The sequence below is a fragment of the Lepus europaeus genome, chromosome 5 (assembly GCF_033115175.1).
Source record: "Lepus europaeus isolate LE1 chromosome 5, mLepTim1.pri, whole genome shotgun sequence".
Taxonomy (NCBI): domain Eukaryota; kingdom Metazoa; phylum Chordata; class Mammalia; order Lagomorpha; family Leporidae; genus Lepus; species Lepus europaeus.
Genome location: NC_084831.1, coordinates 134,820,826 through 134,844,985, shown reverse-complemented (window position 1 = coordinate 134,844,985; position 24,160 = coordinate 134,820,826). Strand labels below are relative to the sequence as shown.

The following is a 24,160-nucleotide window of genomic DNA, read 5'->3' as shown; positions in this document are numbered from 1 at the left end:
CTGCCACGTGAAACTATAAATATAACTCTGATGAGTAAGACAAAAAAGAAATAATAAGTTGACATATTTAAAATATATTACTTGTCTAGATTTATCTTTTCAAGATTTCTCTGTTGTTAGGTACTTCTGTAACTGATTTGCAAAATTTGGTATAATTTTTTTGAATTTTTAGAAGCTAATATAAAAGGCATTTAATGATGATTCATTATAAATATACAATAATATATATTTGATGGGTTGTATTTTTTCTTAGAAAATGGTCTAAAATGGTTCTAGCTTCACCATGTTTTATAAATACAAAGTTGGATATTCCTTTGTGTTGTATTTGTCAAAATGAGTCAAAAGTTAAGAATCTATTTATTTTACAAATGTCAGATTATATGCATTCAGAATATGAAATCCCCTGTGTAAGACCAACACAAAAAAATGTTTTGTTGAAGTACTTGTTAATTTGGCTCCAAAATATTTTTATTTTTCTAATATACAGCACTTATTTGTAAAATAGTATTCCCTTCACCTATAGTAGTTCCCAAAAAATTGTCATAAAAGGAAAAGAAATAGCCTCTCCCATTCATTCTGTTATTATTACTTTATAATTGGGATCAGAAAATTTTTTTCTATTAAGGATCAGATAGTAAATATTTCAGTGTTTGCAGGCCATACAAGCCCTCCTGCATCTGCTCAACTCTGGCAATGTATAAAAGTGGCATAGAGAACAGCTCATGAATGGGTATGGCTACATTTGACCCATGATTGTAGTTTTGCTATCTTTGTTTCTGTGCACCAAAGCTAAACTTTCTCATATAAGATAACCAAAAGATACATAATAACTTAAGGCCCTGGGAGAGGGCATTTGGCCTTGTCGTTAAGATACTCATGTTCCACATCAGAGTACCTGGGTTTGAGTTTCAGCTCTAGCTCCTGATTCCAATGTCCTGCTAATGTAGACCACAGGAGGCAGTGGTGAAGGCTCAAGTAATTGGGTTGCTGCCACCTGTGTGGGAGACCTGGATTGGATTCTCATCTCTCAGTTTCAGCCCTGGCTCAGCCCCAGCCATTGTTGAAATCTGGGGAGTGAATCAGTGCATGGAAGCTTCTCTTTTTCTTTCCCTGTCTCTGTATCTCTCTGTCTCCCTCTCTCTGCCTTTCAAATAAATTAATTAAATTAAAAAATAATTTAGGGCCTAAAAGAAATCTACCGAATATTTTTCTTTTACTGTCCTCTAGGAATAGCACTGTGTTGTCTGGAAAGTATATTCTACTTCAAATATATCTACACAGTTTCATTCTTTTCTTACCCTGAGATATTTATTAAGAAAGGGTAATCTGGAATCCAATGCATGGAGTATCTTTGGGAACAATGTAAGTAGTAAGTGATAGTACTTCTAGCATTGGAAGAAACCCAGCTCCCAGATAATAACTGCTGGGTAATAAGCAAGTGCCTGCACCACGCCTTCAACACTGAATGTTAAAGGGCAATAAGGTCTCCCTGGCAGTGATTGCAGCAATTGAAAGTTATATTTTCATATCTGGTATAGGGATGATATCTTCCAATATTTTTCTTTGTGGCAAGTAAGGTTGTTGGTGAAGACTCAGCAAATGGATTATCAGGAGTGCTTTCTGTACAGGTAACTGGATCCAAAATGTGTAGAACCTAAGAAAAATAAAAGGTAAGGTTTGATGAATACAAAATCAACTACATAAGCCCTCAGTTTAACTGATGGATAATTACCTATAGAGTTCCATTTCATGAATATGTAATCACCAGAAGAGTAACGTCTGCATGATGAGAGGACATACTACTTTTCTCTAAAGGCTCTGAACTTAGTAATGATGCCCAGTTATTATATTACCTGGGTTAACTCTTTTTTTAAAAAAAAAATCAAAACATTAATGTTCTTTTGGGATAACGGTGGAACAAAATAAAACATAGAATCTAGGGATGAAACTATTGTACTTGGGGCTGGTGGGTTTAAACTGCTGTGCGCATTAGCAGTATTTCACATGTGCGCCAGTCAAGTCCCAGATGCTCCACTTCCAACGCAGCTCCCTGCTAATCACCTGGGAAAGCAGTGGGAGATGGCCCAGTAATTGGGCCCCTGTACAAATGTGGGAGACCAGGAAGAAGCTCCTGACTCATGGTTTAAGCCTGGCACAGCCCTGGCCAATGTGGCCATTTGAGGAGTGAGTCAACAGATGGAAGATCTCTGCCATTCCCTCTCTCTATGTAACTCTGACGTTCAAATAAATAAATAAATCTTTTAAAAAATTGTACTTAAAGTAATGCAAATTTTTATCGTTAACCAAACAGTACCCTTGCCTACCTTTTAAACTCTTTCATTCAATTGCTTGGAATTAGGAATCTACCTTTTTCTACTGAAATGATATTTCAAGATATTTGATCTCTTTTATTTGTCAAATCAATGGCTGTTTTGTTTTTCTACTCTATACAAAACACTTTATACTAATAATAATGTTATTGTTTCTTAGGTTCTACAACATCATGTCCTCTCAATTCTTCCGCTCTGATTTTTCCTATTCTGAGAAACATAACTGAGGAACACCATTGAGTTAAAAATAGTTCTCCATATCGCTTCTCGGCCGTTTGGCTAGGATCAAGTGTAAAAATAATTCTCTGATAAAAGTCATAGGAGAACATGTCTGGTGCAGCAGCGCCCAATCATCACCTGATGAGCATGGGAACAATGCAAAGGAAGTAGACACTGTAACTGAAAATAAATCGTCAGAAGAACAAGAAAAAAGATTTCTGTTCTTTCTTATATAAGGCTTACTTAAAAGATTTTTCCAGAGACACCCATTTCCCTAGCTCTTGTGTTGTCAAGCAGATTTTCTTTTTTCTTTTATGTAACCACCATACTCAAAAAGTCACAGCTACTTAGAGAATGTTCTGACATCGTTTAAAAGCCATCAGTCTATTTTAGGTTCTCCATTTGTTAAATAGACTGCTTTTTCAATTTAATTTCTACTTTTTGAAATCTTTCATTTTTTTTTCAACAAGACTGCTTGGGTATGAGAGGACAAATATGAAGAACTTACTTTTAACATTGCTTATAAATGTGGAAGAGAAAATAAGTTTCTAAATACTTTTTAGAGAGAATCTAAATTCTGAGGGATATCAACAAAAGAGGAATGAGGTATTAGTATGGATATAAAAATCTTCTGTATTGTCATCAGAAGGTGAGGGGGGATTGGTTTTTATGTGGGGGTGACTTTCAGAGAGATCATTCTCTGAATGATCAAGGGTCAAAGGTAGATATTAAAGCACACAAGGGAAGAATAGAGAAAGGGAGTAACTGTAATAAGGTAACAATAAAATGATGGCTCCATGTAGCAATGGGGCTGAAAGGGTCAGGAGACAATAAGGAAGCAGGGTTGTCAGTTTTGTTACATGAGAGAATGTGGAGGATAAAGGATTGGGAAAAGATGTGGGGATCTGAACCAAGTCCTGAGGATACCCAAAGTTAGACAGTGAAAGTGAAGGGTAGGGAGAAGAGAAAAGTCAGGAAGATGTAGGATTGCATAAACCAATTGGAAAAGAATATTTCAAGAAGTAGGGAGTGGTCAGGTATATCAAATGCTACTTGCAGCAACTGAATAAGCAGTGGTACAATTTTCTAACAAAGAGAATAAAGTAAAATAATGTAAGAGGAGAAACAAAATTTGGATAAAGGTAAGTTAGTTTTAGTTTTTCATTCATTAAATAGCTGAGCAGCTATTATGTGTAAAAGGAGTGTGTGAGATCTTGAGGAATCAAAAATATACATTTTACCCAGCCCTTTACTGGTTTACAGTTTGGTGGAAAGATGAAGAAGACTGAATTTAACATGATAAAGATCTCTGGTAGATCTATGTGATGGAAGCCTGCAGAACATCCAGATTTACCCATGAGACTTAGTGAAGGTTGATTCCTAAAGCAGGCACAGAGGCTGCACGGCAGGACGAGTGCTAGGAGGGCAGCTGAGGCAGAGGGAAAGTACACACACAGCATGGGATACACTAGTTTATGTGTAGAGTGAAAAGTGGTCAAGGCTCTGGAACAGCAAGTAGGGATACTTGAAAAATGAGCTTGAGAAGGAGAGAGGGAAAAAACAGGAGAAAAAGCCTTCAATTCTATAAGAGTTCAGATTCAATAATGACAGAGACTGGAGCTCTATAATGACTGCTGGCTTTCTGAACTAACTCCCTGGCAGTAGGAAAGTGGATGGTCTAGAGGCAAGTAAGAAGCAAGCCAGGGATACTGGTCAGGGAGCTGCTGCAATAGCCTAAGGCAGTGGTTAGGTGTTTGAACTTGGGGCTAAATTAAAAGAATCAATAAGATTTACAAAATCAACAAGATTGGGGGATAGAAAAAAAAATGACAGCTACCATCTATTGAGAAATCACTATATATTGGAAACAGCTGGAGTTTTATATGTATTATTTATGGAATCCTGAACATCATATATAATAGGTTCACTAAGACAGCTGTGGAAAATAAGCAGATGGAAACATCTAGTCTCAAATGCTGAGGAAGAATGGACATAGGAGCAGCAAAGAGCTGGGAGAGTATGATGTTTCAGATACTTAGGATGTTTGAAAAGGGAAGGGCATAGATTCTTATAGTACACCAACATTCACAGGAAAGTCCAAGATGAACGCTTGGTAGCTCAATCATGAAGTTTTCAATGGAAGCTACCTTGGTTGTCATTATGGAACCGCGAGACCACAGTATTGGATAGCAAACCTGCATGGTCCCTGACTTCATCCAAGACTATACATACCAGTATACACTGTTAGATTCTGTAGTGTTCAGTACATTCTCATCTATATCATTTCTGTTTTTTAAAAGATTTATTTACTTATTTGAAAGGCAGAGTTACAGAGAAGCAGAGCAAAGCACTTCTTAGATCAGAAATAATCTTTAATTTACTAAATTAAAAATTGTACACTGGCTTTTATAGCAAAATTAGCTCAAGAAAATGACTGCCAATGATTCAGTAGCTAAATATAGGATCTCTTTCAAAACAATTACAATTTTTTCCCCTTAATAATAGAGCAGTAAGGGCTGGCACTGTGGCCTTGTAGGTTAAGCCTCTACCTGTGGCACCGGCTACTCCCAATCCAGCTCCCTGTTAATAGCCTGGGAAAGCAGCAGAAGATGGCCCAAATGCTTGGGTCCCTGCACCTGTGTGGAAACCAGTACGAACCTCCTGGCTCCTGGCTTTGGATCAGCCTAGCTCCAGCCATTGTGGCCATTTGGGAAGTGAACCAGCAGATGGAATACCTTTCTCTGTCTCTCCATTTCTCTATAACTCTGCCTTTCCAATAAATAAATAAATCTTAACAACAACAACAAAAGAATAGAGCAGTAATTTAGAGAAGATTAAACCTCAGAAGAGGCAAGAATTTTCTCCAAGATCACAAGCTCATTAACATGATAATCAGGTTTAGCTCTCATATTTCCTAACTCTCAACACCAAACTCTTTCCATTATAACTTATCACCCTTCAGGAAGAGTCAGTCTGAGAAGTAACACAGATCATGAAAAAGAAGATATTTTACCTTTTCAGCCATTTTCTCAGCAGGGGTGCTGCAAAATTCAACTGAGGATAGAATCTTTTTTTGACTGCTCATGTCAACATTTCCCAGAAGATGAGTATTTACCGCCTTTGCCAAACTGTGATTTGTTGATGCTAGCTCTGCTGTGTTGTAGGGGTGCACCCCAGGGGAGTAAGTTTGTTCTCTTCCCCACTGCAAGGAGACTAAGAGTTCCTCCAGTAATCTGCACAGAACACACATGAAAACTATGTATTAAAAATAGAACAGAATATAAGAATCAATTACCATAAATAAGAAATACTTCTGAAATTGTATTTTTCTTCATCTTTCTATCTCAGAGTTCAAAAAATGAGGAATTTTTACAAAATAAAACACATTAGACTACTCAAGCACCTGTCATTCTACAAGGAGGTTATCTAAATATTATTCAATAAATAGTACTCTATTTAAACTTTCCATATGTAATATAGGATCTAATTTGATTTGTGCATTGACTGAGATATTCATATGAGTATTTTTTTTCTTTTTTGATAATTTACATTAAGTAAATTTTGAATGCTAAAACAACCTACAATTCCTGAGAGTAAATCCACTTGGTCACTATGTATAGATCCTTTTCACTGTTAGATCTGATCCACTAAAATTATGTTAAGGATTTTTGTATATGTGTTCATTAGAGGTACTGGTCTATAGTTTTTTTTTTTTTTAATGCTTTTTTAATTTATATAAAGTCAACAAATTTCATGTCATTCATATCACAGATTTAGAAGTATAGTGATACTTCCCAGTCTACCCTCCTTCCTACCTTATTCTTTCTTTTAATTTTTTCAATGACACACTTTCAGGTTATTTTATAATCATAGGCTTAACCCTCCTCTAAGTAAAGAATTCAACAACAACAACAACAAAAAACACTGTTCCTCAACAGTAGAGACAAGGGCTATAAACAATAATCAAATCTCAAGATGTGAATTTCTCTCATATACATTACATTCTTTTTGTACTCTATTAGTTATCACAGATCAGGGAAATCATATATTTGTCTTTTGGGGACTGACTTATTTACTAAGCACAATGATTTCTAGTTGTTTTCATTTTGTTACAAGACAGGATTTCATTCTTTTTTATGGTTGAGTAGTTTTCCATAGTGTATATATATCACATTTTCTTTATCCAATCTTCAGTTGACAGGCATTTGGGGATTCCATATCTTAGCTATTGTGAATTAAGCTGCAATAAACTTGGGGATACAGATAACTTTCATATGCTGATTTCATTTCACCTTGGAAAATTCCCAGGAGTGAAATGGCTCAGTCATACAGTATTTTCAGATTTCTGAGGAATCTCCATACTGTCAACTTTCTGATTTTAGGATCAAGATAAAAATAGCCTCATAAAATGAATGGGATATTTTTCTCTTATCTATTTTTCTGGAATAATTTGTGTAAATTTGCTTCACTTCTTACTCAGATCTTTGTTTGTATACTATAGCAGTGAATCCAACTAGGCTATATCTGGGATTTCATATATTGGAAGGTTTTACACTACAAATGCAATGGCTTTAGTATGTTAGGGCGATTCAGATTATCCATCCTTGAAAAACCTTTGAAGTTTGCCTTTGAAGAAGTTTGTCCATTTCATCCTAATTATTGTAGTATACATAAAAACAGTCTGTAGTGAATATCCTATCCCATTTTGATACTTTAATGTATATTATTCTCTCTTTTTTTCTGATTAGAATGGCTGTAGGTTTCTTATCTTTTCAAAGAACTTGCTTTTGGCTTTCAATATATTTTTTTCTGTCATCATTTTCTTCCTTCTGTTTACTTCATGTCCAATGTGTTTCTGTGTTGTTAAGTAGGGGGATTAAATTATAATGAGGACCTTCTTCCAAAAATAAAATTTAAAGATATAAATTTTCCTCTTAAATACTATGTATGCCTCTCACAAGTTTTGATATTTTGATGTATCATATTAAACTCCTGTAATTTCCTGTATCATTTACTGTTTGACTCTTACTGATTTTATTTGTAATATATTAATCACATAAAAGCACAACAAGCTTTTATAAGAGACTACACATTTTGATAACTCTGAACTACACTGACATGAAAACCAAGCTCTAGCACAGTATAAGTCTTCAGAATGATCTTCCACAGGAAAGACATGCTTCTGTCATAAACTATACAAAACTACTACAACTGTAACTCTTTTGGATCCAGAAATTTCTTCTATTAGAGATGTAACTAATTCTCTCAAATAAAAGTCGGAGAAGCAGCTCCTCTTCTAGTCTTCTCATTCTTCTTCCCAGGGCATCTGGTTTAAGTTGATACTCAAAGTATGTGTTTAGTAAGTTATCAAGTGTAGACATACTTAAAAATAAAATTATCACAAGAACAAGAATTATAGTAGAAAGCAGAAGAGTTCAGAACGTAAACAAGCGGCATACTTCTGTGTAGCTGTCATTTCCTGACGGAACTGTTCCCGTTCACTCAGGAGATCTTGGATAGCACTTTGTGCCTCACGGTTTTGACGCTGCAAAATGGCTCTGGAGTTGGTTAACTCATCTGCCATCACCCTGGAAAAGATTAAACTCTTACACAGAAATTCTCTGACAATAACACAGTGTAAAGCAGTCAATAAACTACTTTGCAATGATCATTTTCAAAAGCTGACAAAGATGATTTAACATAGTCAAATTACTTCTCTGTTTAAAAATTTGTACTAAAAACATTTAAAATATAAATTAAAGTCTCACTAAAGGAATCCAGCTAACATATGCAGTTAAAAATGAGAAAGAAAACAATTATTTAACTTTTTTACATAATAACATTTGGACTCACATCTGCAAATTGATGAGATTTCAAAAATTATGAAATATAAAATATAAAGAAAAAATAAAAATCTGTTTTCTTATTACTCAATTACTTATTTGCTCTTAGAAAAATATTAATATAATATAGAAAGGTTTCTATAAAAGAAAAACTAAGTGCTTCTTCAAGCCTAGCATGCTTACCCTTCTTTTATATCTAACTAATCAAGTATCTTACATATTTTTCCAGAAAAAATACTTTATGTATAATTCAACATAAAACATCCAATTTATTTACAAAAAAGAAATTACAAAAGGCCTGGTGCTGTGGCATAGCAAATTAATATCTTCTGTGACACTGGCATCCCACGAGAGTGCCAGTTCATGTCCTGGCTGCTCCACTTCAGATTAAGTCCCTGCTAATACGCCTGGGAAAGCAACAGAATATGGCCCAAGTGCATGGGACCTGCACCCATGTGGGACACCTGGAAGAAGCTACTGGCTCCTGGCTTCAGCTGGCTCAGTACTGGTCATTGTGGTCATTTGGGGAGTGAACCAGCAAATGGAAGATCTTTCTGTCTGCCCCACCTATTCCCTGCCTTTAACTCTGCTTTGTAGGTGTATAAATAAATCTTTATTTAAAAAAAAAAAAAGGAATTATGCAATACAAACTTTTCTACACCATGCTTTTTGCAGTTAATCTTTATCTTGGAGACTTTTCCTGTATTAGAACTACCTCACTGCCATTTTTTTTTTAATAGCTCCATGTTTTCTTCTGATCAGATATACTACATTTTATCTAACCAGCTCTCTACTGATGGAATTGAAGCAACACTTTAAAGAATGGTTATTGCTGAAAATCTTAACACTAAAAGTCTTAGACCACAGTTACTGCTAAATTCCTTAAAATGAACACAAGTTGGAAATTAGAAGATCTTGTCGCATTGGTCAGAATGTTAAAACAAAGTTACATATTGCAATAATCTGAATCATACATGCAAGATTTACCCCCCTTAAACTGTTGAAAAAGAATTAACTTCCATTCTAAGTCATTAAATAGTAGTTCACTTCTTCAAAAAGCATACTCTACTAGCCCAATTAGCAAACAAAGCCTTTAAGAGAGTAATCAATTACTAGAAAGTATCACATAAATTAAAACATGAAGAAATCCTTTCCTAAAAATTTATTCATCAGCATCAATGGTTCTTAAAGTACAGCATGGAAACCTTTGGTGTTCTGTGAGAAATATCCAGATAGTTCAATATTAAATGTTAATAAACTCATTTATGTGACATCTTTTGCTATACATGGATGGGTAAAATCCAGATCCTACATTCCAGTGACTCAAAGTTGTTGAGGGCATAGGGTAGTAAACAGACAAAAGAATCTTAAGGTAAAGCAGAGTTTCCACCACCAGTTTGTCTAGCTGTCTGGACTAGTACCCAGTGCTTTTCACCTGTGTTGGAGAGTACTCTTATTTGGTATGATATAAAAATGTTATAATTTTCTATATGTAGACAGAGAAAAAGGTGGAGAAGCTCCAATACACAGGTAAAAGTTATCAGACCACAACATGGAGGGAGTAAGAATATCTCAGTACTCCAAACAGGTGGAGAAAAGCAATTCAGTGGAGCTTTTTGTGATTTTAGAATTTATCAGACTTCTGAGTTTACAGTTTTCTTTTGGTATTAAATATGAGGGAGGATCCTTATACCATTTGTCCATTTAGGGAGACTGAACTTCCAGAGTGGAGAAAGAGTCCACATTTTAAATAATGCTTAAATTACTTTGATAATTTATTTAGAAATTTTCCACACAATGTGTCAAAGATGTGATAGCAAAAACTAGGAAATGAAGTATTATTTACAATACAATATACCTGCTTGCGAGGAATTTGCTTCGCCACACATCACACTGTATTGACATACGTTCTAGCTGTTCAGACAGCTGAGCTGTGTTTCGACCTAGGGCTTCATTTTCTAAAATAAGCTGATTTTTCTCACGGGCTAGACGTTCAAAGTGATACTGAAGATCATCCCCAACAGAAGCTACCAGCAACTTTTTTAACTCACGATTTACCTGGAAGAGAACATAGCCATACAAACTCAAAGTAATGTCAATGATATTAATGCAAAAAAATTCATAAAAGAGAAACTGTTTCTGTGTAGTTTGTAATCCATTACTTAAATTATATGTCAAAAGTAGTATTAAATAGTCAAGTTTCATAAAAAAAATCCAAACATCTGTCAATATATATATACTTTATGTATATATATACACATACTTATATATATATATGATACAGTCCATGTGCTATAAACTGAGCCCCTTACAATACCAACCATTATGAAAATAACAAAGTGCTTCCAGTGGACATCTTTCACCAAAATAAGAAAACTAAAACTGCATGCTGCTAAAAACACATGACAGAATGTTTTATGTATCTAATTAATCTTTGGCATTTTATTTTGAAAGAATTTGAGCCAAGGAAGTAACCCAGAATACCTATAAATATATTCTTTACATTGTTACTGAAAATAGCAAAAGAGTAAAACGAATGTCCAGTACTAGTATATAATACAGCCATTGTAGAACACTAGTGCTATTAATAGTGAAATTTAAATGGAATATTTTGACATGGGAAAACATTACTAACTGAAAAATGAGTTAAAAGACAAGATGAAAGTACGTATGGTTATATTTAGACAGTATGATTATGGGTGGCACCATTTTCATTGTGTTTTTTTATTTGTGTATGTTTCTAAAATATTTACAAATAAATATGTACTATTTTTAAAAAAAGCTTTATTTGGGTGAGGTCATTGCCTGCAGTGCCAGCATCCCACATGGGCACTGGTTCCAGTCCTGGCTGCTCCACTTCCAATCCTTCCTTCTGCTATGGCCTGGGAAAAGCAGTAGACAATGGCCCATGTCCTCGGGTCCTTGCACCCTAGTGGGAGACCTGGAGGAAGCTCCTGGCTCCTGGCTTTAGATCAGCCTAGCTCTGGCTGTTGATGCCATTTGAGGAGTGAACCAGTGGATGGAAGACCTCTCTCTCTGACTCTGCCTCTCTGTAACTTTTTTTTTTTTTTAAAGCTTTATTTATTTGAAAGTCAAGAGTTAGAGAGAGAGAGGGAAAGGAAAAGACCAAAACAGATAGACAAAAGATATCCTCTTCCTGTCTTCCTGTTGGTTTTACTTCTCAAATGCTGCAATGGCCAGCCAGAGCTGAGCCTGGTTGAAGCCAGGAGTCAGAAACTTCATCTGCATCTCTGATGTGGGTGGCATCCTCTGCTGCCTTCCCAGGCACATTAATAGGGAGCAACTGGGACTTGAACCTGCACTTATAAGGTAAGCCAGCATCCCAGGTGGCAGCTTAATCCACTGTACCACAATCCTGGCCCTGTTTTTATAATTATAAAGTATTTAATTTAAAGTGTATTAACAAAGGACTGGGAGCAAGTTGAAGGCTGACAAGAGGTGCTCCAATGAACATCTCAGAGACACCAACTTGAACATCCTTGCATGTACAAATTACCTTCACAAGAGCTAAGGGAGCAGGTGAGACTACAGTGACTAGTTTTAGTGTAATAAGACAATTGCCTCCCCCAACTCCAAAGAGCACAACATAGATATTCCTCCTGTTTGAGGAAAGAACAGGAATTAAACCCAGACCTTAGCCTTGAAATCCAAGACCAGGCCTGCCATAATGTTGGACAGGGTCCTGCACCCACTGTCCCCAAGCACATAAATGAAAACTGAGTTTCTGGACCCTCCTTAGCCAGATGATGAAGAGCCTGCCTCCATTCCACTGCCATCAACCTTTGTCAGACAGTGAGAAGCGATACTGCAGCTGCTGGGGAAGGCGGGAAAGTGAGCACAGCAGTGTCTTGGAACTCAGTGCTGGTCTGGTAAAACTTAACACCGGGCAGACCTAATGGTCCCTGTTTCTAGGTGAGTGCAAAATGGATGGGGCCTCTGTACCACCCCAGTGCCAGGTGGCTCTGTGGCCCTGATAGATCAGACTTATGTCTCTGCCAGCATCATCTGTAGCAAGTTGCAGGGGGTCCTGGGCTGTGAGTACACCTCTCCAGCATGAGTGTAGTCTTATTCCATTACACCAGTTTTGGCAGATGGTGGTATCTTCATGTGATCTAGCATTGGTGGCCATAGGCATGCCCACCCTCTTCCTATCCCAACCCTGGGCAACATGCATGGACAGAGTTGTTATCTGCTGGGAAGTGAAAAGGGAATTCTGGGCAGGTCTGTCCACAGTAGGGCCCTGACCTGGGCAGAATCCTGCAGTGCCTGACCACAGGGTAGTGACGATAGATAAGACATTTGGGCTTACTTCAGTTCCAGGTTAGAGGTTTGAGAAGCCAGACTACCCTAGAACATTCCAAATAATATATGAATAGCAGATCTGACAAAAGCATGGATTTAGGGTGCCATCCAGTGCCGAAATAGTGGAAGTGCCCACAGGTTCAGAGAAAATAAGCAGAATCTTATTTAGAATAAGAGGAAGGGAAGGCACAAACAAAGCCAGATAACGACTGGAATAAATAGCTAATCCTCCAATGCACAGAAAATGTATGATAATAGGCATCAAGAACTTTCAAAGGGGTCAGTGTTGTGGCATAGCAGGCAAAAGCTACCACCGTGATGCCCAGCATCCCATATGGGCACAGGTTAGAGTCCTGGCTGCTCTATTTCCCATTCAGCTCCCTGCTAATGGCCTGGGAAAAGCTGTGGAAGATGCCCCGAGTGTATGGACCCTGCTACTCATGTGGGAAGAAGCCAGCTTAGCCTTGACCATTGCAGCCATATAGGGAGTGAACAAGTCAATGGAAGATCTCTCTCTGTCTCTCCCTCTCTCTCTCTCTGTAACTTTGATTTCAAATGAATAAATTTTTTTAAAGGAACTTTCAACTAATGAACAAAAGGTTGGAGTATGGGAAGCAGGGAAGGTAAGGTTGCGGGAAGTATAAGTATATTCCTAAATCTGTACATTAGTACAGCCATTGTGTAAAACAGTATGGGGATTCCTTTAAAAGTTAAAAATAGAATTACTAGAAGATTCAACAATCATACTACTGGTTACACACCCAAAGGATATGAGACCAGTCTGCTGAAAAAACATCTGTACTCATATGTTTACTGCAGCACTATTCACAACAAGCAAGAAATGGAAACAACCTTGGTGTTTATCAGCTGATGAATGGATAAAGGAAATGTGGTACATATATAACATGGGACACTACTCAGCCAAAAAAAGAGTTGATATTCTGTCATTTGCAACAATATGGATGGAATTAGAGGTCATTATGTTAAGTGAAAAATAAGCCAGGAACAGAAAGACAGGCACTGCATGATTTCACTCAAACATGGAATCTAAAAAAGCTCATCTCATCAAAGTTGGGAATACACTGGTGGTTAAAAGAGGCTATAAAGTGTAAAGGGGTAAAAGGATGGAGAAAAGATGATTAGCAGGTACTAAGTAATAGATGGGAGAAAGAAGTTCTAGGTTTCTATCACACAACAGAGTAATTATAGATAATAACAATGTACTGTGTGTTGTTCTTAAAAGCTAGAAGAAGGCATTTTGAATGTTTTCACCATTAAGAAATGACAGGTGTTTGAGGAAATAGGTACATTTAACCCTGATTTGACGTACAACAATGTATATATGTATTAAAGCATCATATAATATCTCATAAATATGTAGAATTTTAATGTATCAATTACAAATTTTAAAAATTAAAAATACTTTAAATTTATTTTATAAGAACCATTAATCTTGGTATCACAAAGACTAGCATCTATCAAAAAGATGTACAGTCTAATAGAGAAGGTGTGGTGGTAAGGTTAGTTTCATCAAGACAAAGATTAACGTAACATAGCACTACAGAATGCTTTTAATTTACAATGAATATACAATCACACATCATCATTATCTTTATTCCAAGTATCATGTAGTAAAAAAATACTTGGACTTCATGGATCCTTAAAACAGGGACTACTATGTAGTCAATTTCAAAGCCTACCCTGGCCGATCTCTGGTCTGGCAGAATATAACTGTAACCTACTTTCACAACTTATTGAAGGTTTTGTCCAAAGTTTATTACACCACCATCTTCAACCAGGTTTACAGGATAAATTCTCAGCAGAAAGTCTCCCTAATTGCCCTGAGAGACAATATATTTAAGAGGACATATTTCAGAAAAACAACAAGCTATGGTGAATGACATTCCTAGGAAGAGATGCAGTATTCTAGCACGCAGGCTTACAATGATCCAGGTATAGTGAGTAGTGCTCATTAAGCTATTAAGGCTGTTCTTACCTCTGTCTGTACCCGGAGCTGGTTTGAAAGACCTTCTTTGTCCTGCAGTAACCTCTTTTCAGAGTTCTTGAGCTTTTCTAACATATTCTTTACTTCTGCAAGTTCATTCCTAGGTTCTACGACTGTCTCTAACTGACTAAGGAGTTCTCCTTTTTGATGTCCCAGAGACTTAACTTTTGCAGTTTTATTCGGGATATCATGAGTGATAGCAGCTTTGGGAACTACTATTCTCACAGCTTCAATTTCTACAGCTTTTTCTGTGACAATCTTTCCTAGTTGAAGAACTCCTGGGCTCTCTGATGGAACTACTTTCATCCGTGGATTCTGAAGAACGTGATGCTTTATGGATTGCACTCCAGAGGTGACTTCAACTGATTTAAGTGGTTCCTCAGTTTCCATTCCATCTCCTGCTCCTCGGATTGGGGTTGAAGTAAGGGTCACTAACAAAGGGGAAACAAAACATGAACTATTTGCCAAAAAGAAATGCCAAGAAAATCCCAAGATATAATTTACCCACTATTCAGAATGACTGGCATTAAAAAGGATGGAAAAATTCAGGGTAAAAAGTACTTTTCAAAATCATGCATCAACAAAAAATAACAGTTTTGCAGGTTCACTTTCCTCATGTACATCACTTCTTTTGGTGGAAAATGTACAAGATTTGAAAGCAAAGTATTTGGTTCTTATTTCTTTCTAACATGACTGTGGGTAACTAACTAAATTCTCTGTGAATTTCTGTATCCTAATCTGTAAAACAAAGATGACAACAACTGTGCTACAGGGTTGTAGTAAGAAAGATCAAGAGCCTGACACACTGTGGGCATGCAATAATGTCAGTGAAAAATTAAAAAGGGTGCAGATATTTGGAATACTGGACGGGATGCTGCTTGGGACACTTAACATCCCATGTCAGAATACCTGGGGTCATGTCCACTACTCCACTCCTGCTAACGTGCACTCTGGGAAGTAGCAGGTGACGGCTCAAGTGGTTGGGCACCTTGATGTGGGAGACTCAATTTGGATTCTCAGCTTCTGGCCTCAACCAGGCTCAGCCCCTGGGTGTTAATGGTCATCTGAGGAGTGGACCAGCAGATAGGAGATGTTTATGTGTCTGTTTTTCTCTCTCCCTCTTTGCCTTTCAAATAAAATTTAAAAATGATGTATGTGTGTGTGTGTGTGTATGTATATGAAACCATCTATATCACTTAAAATAGACTCATCTGTTCTTGAACTCATGGCAAAGAATACATTACACATGGGTAAAGAAAAGCATATGTCATACTGGAAAACTGACTAGAGAAATAGTAAATCCTATTTTTAGTCCTAAGGATTTAAGTCATGCTTATACAAGTGAAATAACATTGTGTTGTTAGATTAAACTCTTAGTGCTTGCTTTCACCACATCATACAGAAATTATCTTATTGGTATTCCATTTCCACCAGTGACTTTTAACTACATTGTAAGTGTTACTCCACATATATCTCATGCATAATTAAAGAATCACACAAATCAGTAATGATGATTATAATGATGAATTTTGAATGGTCACAGGCAGCAAACATGATGCTGGGAGACTGATGTAGGCCAGCCATTCTGTGAAGCTCAAAAAATGTACTATCTAATTTAGAAGACAGGGTTTAGATACAAAAAGGTAAGAGGCATTACAAGGTAAAACATACTAAGTGTGCAATAAGGAATACAAAAATATTTAAATAAAAATTTCATTTATATAGAAACTTTAAAGACAATCATGAATTCTGTTTTTAGTGAATACTAAAATACTAATATATGTACCTATACATATAGATATGTATGTACATATGCATATATGTGTACATACATGAGTGTATATATATATAATGTAATCTTCTCTAATATATATATTATATATAATGTAAGCTCCTCTAAGACAAAGAAAGACCTGGAACAGAAATCCTAGCTTTTTTTTTTAAAGTCAAAATACATCCTTCGGCTCAGGTCCTGTATATATCACATCCTAGATACATCAAACATCAGCTACATTTTACTGTACACTCCAGTTAGGAGAACTTAGTTTAGTAAGAAGAATAACGTCTTACCAAAATTAAACAATTCTTAAGAATCTCTGACGTACAAGGCTATATTAAAAGAAGGATCACATAGTTTGTACATATTCTAAACTGAAGTAGGCTCTGCTGCCACCTTGGCACCTCTTGGATTCTGACTCTACAAACGGAATTCTACAGATAAAGTACTGCAGAAATGGTGAGTCTGCTCAGGGTAATTATAAGAAAATAACTGAAAAAATTATCTGTCAAGACATTTTACAGCAAGGAAATGTCTAACAATATTTTCCTGAGAGGTGGGTGTTTGGTGCGGTGGTAAAGTTGTTACTTGGGAGGCCTACTTCCCATATTTGAGTATCTGGGAGTGCTGGCTACTTCTCTTTGATCCAGCTACCTACTAATGTGCATTCTGAGAGGCAGCAGAGGACAACCCAAGTACCTGAGCCCCTGCCATCCATGTAGGAGACCAGGACAGAGGTCTGGGCTCCTGGCTTTGGCTGGCCTCAGCTACAGCCGTTGCAGGCATCTGGGGAGTAAACCAGCAGATGGAAGATCTCTAGTTGTTTGCCTTTCAAATAAAACTTTTAAAAACATAAAAAGGAACATCCTTTCTTAAAAAAAGAGAATATTTTCCTCAGGTTTCTTTATTAGTTTTTTTTTTTTTTTCAATAAAATAATCTTTCTTCCTTTTTCAAACTCTGTTATATAAATACAAAAACTATATCATCTCTGTACACAACCTCACACTCTATGGTTTTTATTACTATTTTTAAAAATACTACTTTATTAAAATATATTAATAAGAAAAAATGTAGCCGGCGCCGCGGCTCACTAGGCTAATCCTCCGCCTTGCGGCGCCGGCACACCGAGTTCTAGTCCCGGTCGGGGCACCGATCCTGTCCGGTTGCCCCTCTTCCAGGCCAGCTCTGTGCTGTGGCCAGGGAGTGCAGTGGAGGATGGCCCAAGTGCTTGGGCCCTGCACCCCATGAGAGACCAGGAGAAGCACCTGGCTCCTGCCATCGGATTGGCGCGGTGCGCCGGCCGCAGCGCGCCTACCGCGGCGGCCATTGGAGGGTGAACCAACGGCAAAAAGGAAGACCTTTCTCTCTGTCTCTCTCTCACTGTCCACTCTGCCTGTCAAAAATAAAAAAAAAAAAAAAAAAAAAAGAAAAAATGTAGCTACATTCTCATCACCTTAAAACAACTTCTCTTTTCTTTACCTCTCACTAATATTTTTAGATATTTCTAATTATAAATTCTATAAGCTTAATGTATTTTTGTTGTCATGCTCTTCATATTTTTCATTTTTATGACTACAATACATCCCTTAATGTCAATATAGCATTACTTGTGATTTTAATGTTAGATATTTATATTCTTGCCAATATTTCACTAAAATAATGTTTTAATGAATGCTTTCATGTCTACTAATTTTTTCAACTTCTAAATTATTTCTTTTTAATTCTTAAGCACAGAATTAATGCGCCTGGGAGAAGATCTATATTGTCACACACCCTTCAAAAATCACTCTACTAGGTTATCAAAAATATATTCCTCATGTCCATGTTTAATTATTTTTTGCATGTGCAATACCTGTGATTTAATACAATGTGTAAAAGTAAACAAGAACACATTTAAAGTGTTTAGAATGGAGTTTGGCAAAGTAAGCATTCAAATGATAGGTTCTATTAGTTTTATTTTCTTAACTCTTAAAAATCCTAACAAACTTTGGATACTGATAGAAGAAATAAAGTATTTAATGTCACAAAATATGATTCTGAGTTTTATTCTTCTGCTAGTCAAAGTTTTATCACTGGACTATGTGACTTTTTTACTTAACAAATTTCCCCCAAAATTTTCCCATGTACTGGGAATTCTGAATTATATTAGACAGGGGGTGGAAAGTTATCTGGAGTATAACATGCAATATTTTACGAATGTGTTTTACAATGCAAGTTTTAGCATTAGCATAAAACAGTGTCATCTATATATGATGTGTAAACTAAAACTTCCCATTGGGCTTTGGGACTGACTCTACTTTCAAAAAAATAAGCAAAGGATTATATCAGAAAGCTAGATAAAGAGTTTGGCATATTAGTTAAAACATGTTGTAGCACATTGGCACTCACATGGCAGAATTTTCACTGAACCATTTTAAAAATAAAGAATAAAGAAAATAAAAATCTGGTTTTAAGTTTATCTTAATAAATACTTAATTTGTCAATAATATATTCTGGCATTTAAAAAGTAATCATGTATTAACTATAGATTAATAAAAAATAACAAAAGGCACAGTAGAGCCATATCACTCAGGTCCATCCTGGTAAAGAAAATTTTTAGGTAAGTCACAACATTTTTGAGTTGGAATTTTAAGTAATGGAGTTTCAAGAATGAATCAAAAAAATTGCTAATGCTAAGTTTACAAAGCAAACAAACATTAATGGGAACTTTAACAGAAATCTCTTTTCAAGCAAAATATGTTATAAAATTCTACTCAAGAAATTCAGTTGGCTTTCAACTCCAAATTACCTATTATTACCTACATTATTTAAACTGTTCTACTTAGTCAAGGATTTATGAGTACCAGAGTTGTATTGTACATCATACGGCATACCCCACTCATTAAGAACTATGATTCTGGCTGATGTAAATTGGCAAGCAGGCAATGAGAGCGAGGGCTTTACATTTTCTCACCTGGTAACTTGTCTTTCATAATTCTCTTTTTCCTGGTGACACACATGGAAACCTTTATTACATAGGCACTAGGCACAGTCCAGGACACATTCAACAGTTATTGCTTTCTCTCAAGTGGGAAGACAAAAGCCCTACTGGGTCAGCTCCATAATTAAGAGTGATGCTTAAGTAAAGCAAGAAAACCAATCCTTGTGCTTTTCTACTCTTTGAAGGGAACCAATAAAATAATCTTCAAATTATGCAACGATATTTTTTTGTACCTGAGATCACATACCAAGGAATTAAAACATTATCTAAGTTTTTGGCTCAATCTTAATGCCTTTCCTCATGGATTGGTAAAATGTAGGGAAAGAACAAATAACGTCCTTAGTCTAACATTCTAGCATAGGGGTTGGCAAATATTTCCTGTAAAGGCCAAGACAGTAAATATTTTAGTATACATCAGGAGGTAAAATAGAGACTACTTTATAGGTACTTATAAAAGAGAAAAAATAAATTTTTACTGATGCAATGAAAGGAAAATAACAGCACTAAACAGTAATTTTTGATAATATATGAGTATTTCAAATATTTTGTGGTAAAATTTAATTTAATGAAATATACAAGTTTATTTTGATGCCAAGATTTTTATAGCATCCATACTGTGAAAACACTATGCATGGATTTCAAAATAAATTCACACTTAAATTTTTTTTATTTGAAAGGAGGAGTGAGACATAGAGAGAAAGAGAGAGAGAGAGAAAGAGAGCACATGCTCAATTTTCCATTTACTGGGTCACTCTCCAAATGTCTGTACAGCAGGGGTTGGGCCAGGCTAAAGACAGGAGCTCCTTCTGGGTCTCCCATGTGGGTGGCAGGAACTCCAATACTTGGGTCATCATCTGCTGGTTCCCCACATTAGCAGGAAGATGGATCAGAAGCAGAGGTGTGACTTGATTCCAGACACTCCATTTCAAATACATTTTCCATGAACAGAATTTTATTTTCGGGGGTGGATAACAATGACATAAGTGGGATTCAAAGTTGGTATTATCTATCATCAAATGGATTGCAAATATTTTCAGGAGACATGAGTGCTACAATTTGTGAAACCCTGTTCTAGAATACTAAGGCAATAACAATTAAATTGAACAAATATTTCTGCTTTACTCACAAAACTATGAATCTATGAAGATAAGCACTCTAAGTCACCAGGACTGGGTAGTGGAAAGAACATCAGCCTCTATGCAGGTAACTTCAGTCCCTTCTGCCATGCACCGTATAATCTTGGACAAATCATTTTACCTCACCTTCCTCCTATCCACTGATGCTTTTAGAGTTATACCAATAGCATATTATTTTAAAACAATGTGTTTCTCTTCCACACTAGACTATTGGGAGATCCTCAGGGTAAAGTGTGCCCCTTTATCAGTTAATGAAACGGGTCCTGGCACTCGAAAGATAAATACGTAATGAAGTTCAACAATCTGTTAACACATCACTTAGGAGATTTAATTTTAACACTCAATGATTGATTCATTCAAATTAATTTTTTTCTCCTTTACTAAGTCATTAATTCCCAACTTGGTTATAGTTTGACAGATTTTTCACAACAAAAAGAAATCTAGCTATGAAATCCTTATATCACAAATTGTCAATTGATAATTTTAAATCAATCTTTTAAATGTCACCAATATCACCTAATAAAATTTAGATAATTATCATTAGATTAAGAAAAATACGTTATTCAATAACTGAAGGGTTATATCAACATTTCTTCAAGGGAGATCCAAACATTCTTGGTACGGACTCTATGGTAAACAGTTCCCTGGGCAAATAAAAGTGAGCCATGCTGTATATTTCACCTCTGTGGAGTTTCCCAGGGTGCAATCACATATTAGAGGCTCTAAGAAATTCTGTATGATAACCTCTCATTCAATCCAGCATTTCCCAAATTTATTTGCTCATGAAATTCTTTTCAAACTAATACCTATTATTCTAAAGAACTAGTGTTATAGTTAGAATATTTCATGGAATCACAAATATTTAAGTGTTTCAAACCTTCATATTTAATTAATTTTTAATTTGAATTTTTAATTAACTTTTAACAGATTCATAGATTTATAGATACAATTCCTTTTTTTTTTAAGTTTTTTTTTTTTTTTTTTTTTGAAAGGCAGTGTTAGAGAGGGGGAGAGAGAGAAAGAGATCTTTCACCCACTAGTTCACTCCTCAAGTGACCCCAACAGCTGGAGCTGGGCCAGTCTGAAGCCAGGAGCCAGAAGCTTCTTCTGGGTCTCCCACATGGGGGGCAGGTACCCTTGGATTAGGGCCATCTTCCACTGTTCTCCCAGGAGCATCAGCAGGGAGCTGGAGTGGAAAGGGAGCAGCTTGGACTTGAACCAGTGCCCATATGGGATGTGGGCACTACAGGTGATAGCCTTACCGGCTACACCACAGTGCAGGCCCCTGTAGATACAATTCTAACATAATGATATTCCCTTCCACCTCCTTTACCTTTCACCTTCCTATTTTCTTCCTTTTTTTTTTTTTTTTTTTTTAGCTTTTAGTTTTTGAGCTAACATTTTAAATTTACATTATAGTAAAAAGGCTTAATACTTCACCAAACAAGAAGTAACAACTAAAAACCAAAAAGACTAATTCAATGGGACTATAGACAACATCTAGAAACACTAACTGGATGGAAGAATGACCATTTCATCCATATACAGTCAATTTTAAAGTAATTACAGATCATCAAAGCTACGGTACTCTAACAATTTTAACCATTGGTTTCATAAAGGTATAAAAGTTTTACAAATCTATTTGCAAAAGAAAGAAATGTCCACGTTTATCAGTAAGATTCACATTTAAACACTGCACTATAAGATAAACATGAAGAGATCTAAAACTCAAGTGATTCCCAAGGAATTTATAATATTTAGTTACCTGGCCCAAACATTTCTTCATACCATCATAAATTTATGTTTAAAACAATGAGAACACTTACCTCTGGTTTCTAAACTCTTAAGAGTAGCCATTTTTTTCTCTTTAACAAATGAAAATGCACTCCAGGACTTCTATTTAAAAACCTAGAAATGTAAACATATGGAAGAATTAAAGCAATATCATGTCAACATATTCAATGACTGCCTCTAAGAGTTAATGATATTTTAATTGCTTCTGTACTTAGTACACACACATTTAAAAGGGAAGCATAGCTTATATTCCCTTCTCATACCTGGTGTTATGTATAGCAAATGTCCCAGAAAAATTGGGATGATTTGTTTTAAGATTTATTTATTTATTTGAAAGGCAGAGTTACAGAGAGGCACAGGCTGAGGCAGTCTTTCATCCACTGGCTCACTTCCCTGATGGCTGCAACAGCAATCAGGAGCCAGGAACTTCTTCTGGGTCTCCCACGTGGGTGCAGGGCCCAAGGACTTGGGTCATCTTCCAGCGCTTTTCCAGGCCATAACAGACAGCTGGATCGGAAGAGGAGCAGCCAGGACTAGAATCGGTGCCCCTGTGGGATGCTGGTGCTCCAGGCCAGGGCTTTAATCCGCTGCGCCATGGTGCCGGCTCCGAGATGGTTTATTTTTAAATAATGTTTCACCATCCTCATCAGCACATTCTAAATGGTGAGAGGTGGGTCCTGAATTTTGGTTCAGTAACATCACTGAAGTCAATTTTAGGGGTTTTGCATCACTGATAGGACAATTTTAAAGTAATTACTTTCTCAGGAGAAACACTGAAACAATTCATTATAAGTATCAGAGAGGAGCTTCTATTTAGACATTAAACAACAAAAATATAACAATTTTAATTCTTCTGGTAATAAAATTTAAGTGGTGGAGGCTGGCGCTGTGGACGGGGGCCTGTGGCGCCAGCATCCCATAGGGGCACTGGTTCGAGTCCCAGCTGTTCCACTTCTGATTCAGTTCCCTGCTAACGCGCCTAGAAGGCAGTGGACCCTGCACCCACGTGCGGGACCTAGAAGCATTTCCCGGCTTCTGATCGGCTCAGCTCAGGCCATTGAGGCTATCTGAGGAGCGAACTGGGGGATGGAAGATATTTCTCTAACTCTCTGTAACTAGGTCTGTCTAAATAAATAAATAAATAAATGGTGTAGCTTCTAACAATAGAGAGCAATACACATGGAACAGAAAGGTGTGCCAACCTTAGGGTATACTCAGATTTACCGGAAAACATGCCAAGGAGGGTGATACTAATGCAGTGGCACTCATGTGATGAACAGAACAGGTCGCTACCGGCTTCAAAAACGACCAGTGAGTCTAAGGCCTCCCAAGCACAGGCTCCTCAAGTCACAAACCCTCTTTCACTTACGTTCCACGGCTCTAAAAACAGGCACCCGGAGTACCGAGTCCTGAAACCGCGCCTTGAAGCCCGGCTGCGAGACGTACAGGAGCAGCCAGTCTGACGGCCAGTACCCAGGCGGCCCAGGGACAAGGCTGCAGGCGTGGCTGTCCCGGGGATTCGAACGCCAAGTTCCGTGCCTGTCACAACACGCCTCCCCGGCCCACTCTTTCTCTACACCCGACGCCGCTGGCCACCGAGCTCCGACCGACGCGCGCCTTTCCAGCGTCACCTCGGAGTTGCACAAGCCTATCGTCTACGTTACCTCGGGGATTCCTTTTCTATTTCGGCGGTTTCACGTTACAGGCTCCTGGATTCGCTCCTCGCCCATGCCGAAGCCGGTCCGCCCAGGC

General features: G+C 36.9%; 1 protein-coding gene across 2 annotated transcripts; it reads right to left on the bottom strand.

Moving 5' to 3' along the window:
- Positions 1-254: 254 nt before the first annotated feature.
- On the bottom strand, positions 255-24,160 carry BLZF1 (basic leucine zipper nuclear factor 1). 2 transcript variants are annotated; one of them, XM_062192714.1, is made up of 7 exons: positions 24,073-24,160; positions 22,441-22,522; positions 14,712-15,151; positions 10,251-10,450; positions 8,009-8,137; positions 5,563-5,782; positions 255-1,654 (listed from the first exon to the last, which is right to left on the bottom strand). In XM_062192714.1, the coding sequence occupies exons 2-7, from the start codon at positions 22,469-22,471 to the stop codon at positions 1,469-1,471; spliced, it is 1,206 nt and encodes a 401-aa protein (XP_062048698.1). In that variant the 5' UTR covers positions 22,472-22,522; positions 24,073-24,160; the 3' UTR covers positions 255-1,468. The 2 variants fall into 2 exon arrangements, with proteins under 2 accessions (XP_062048698.1, XP_062048699.1); XM_062192715.1 differs by lacking the exon at positions 24,073-24,160 and adding an exon at positions 23,778-23,926.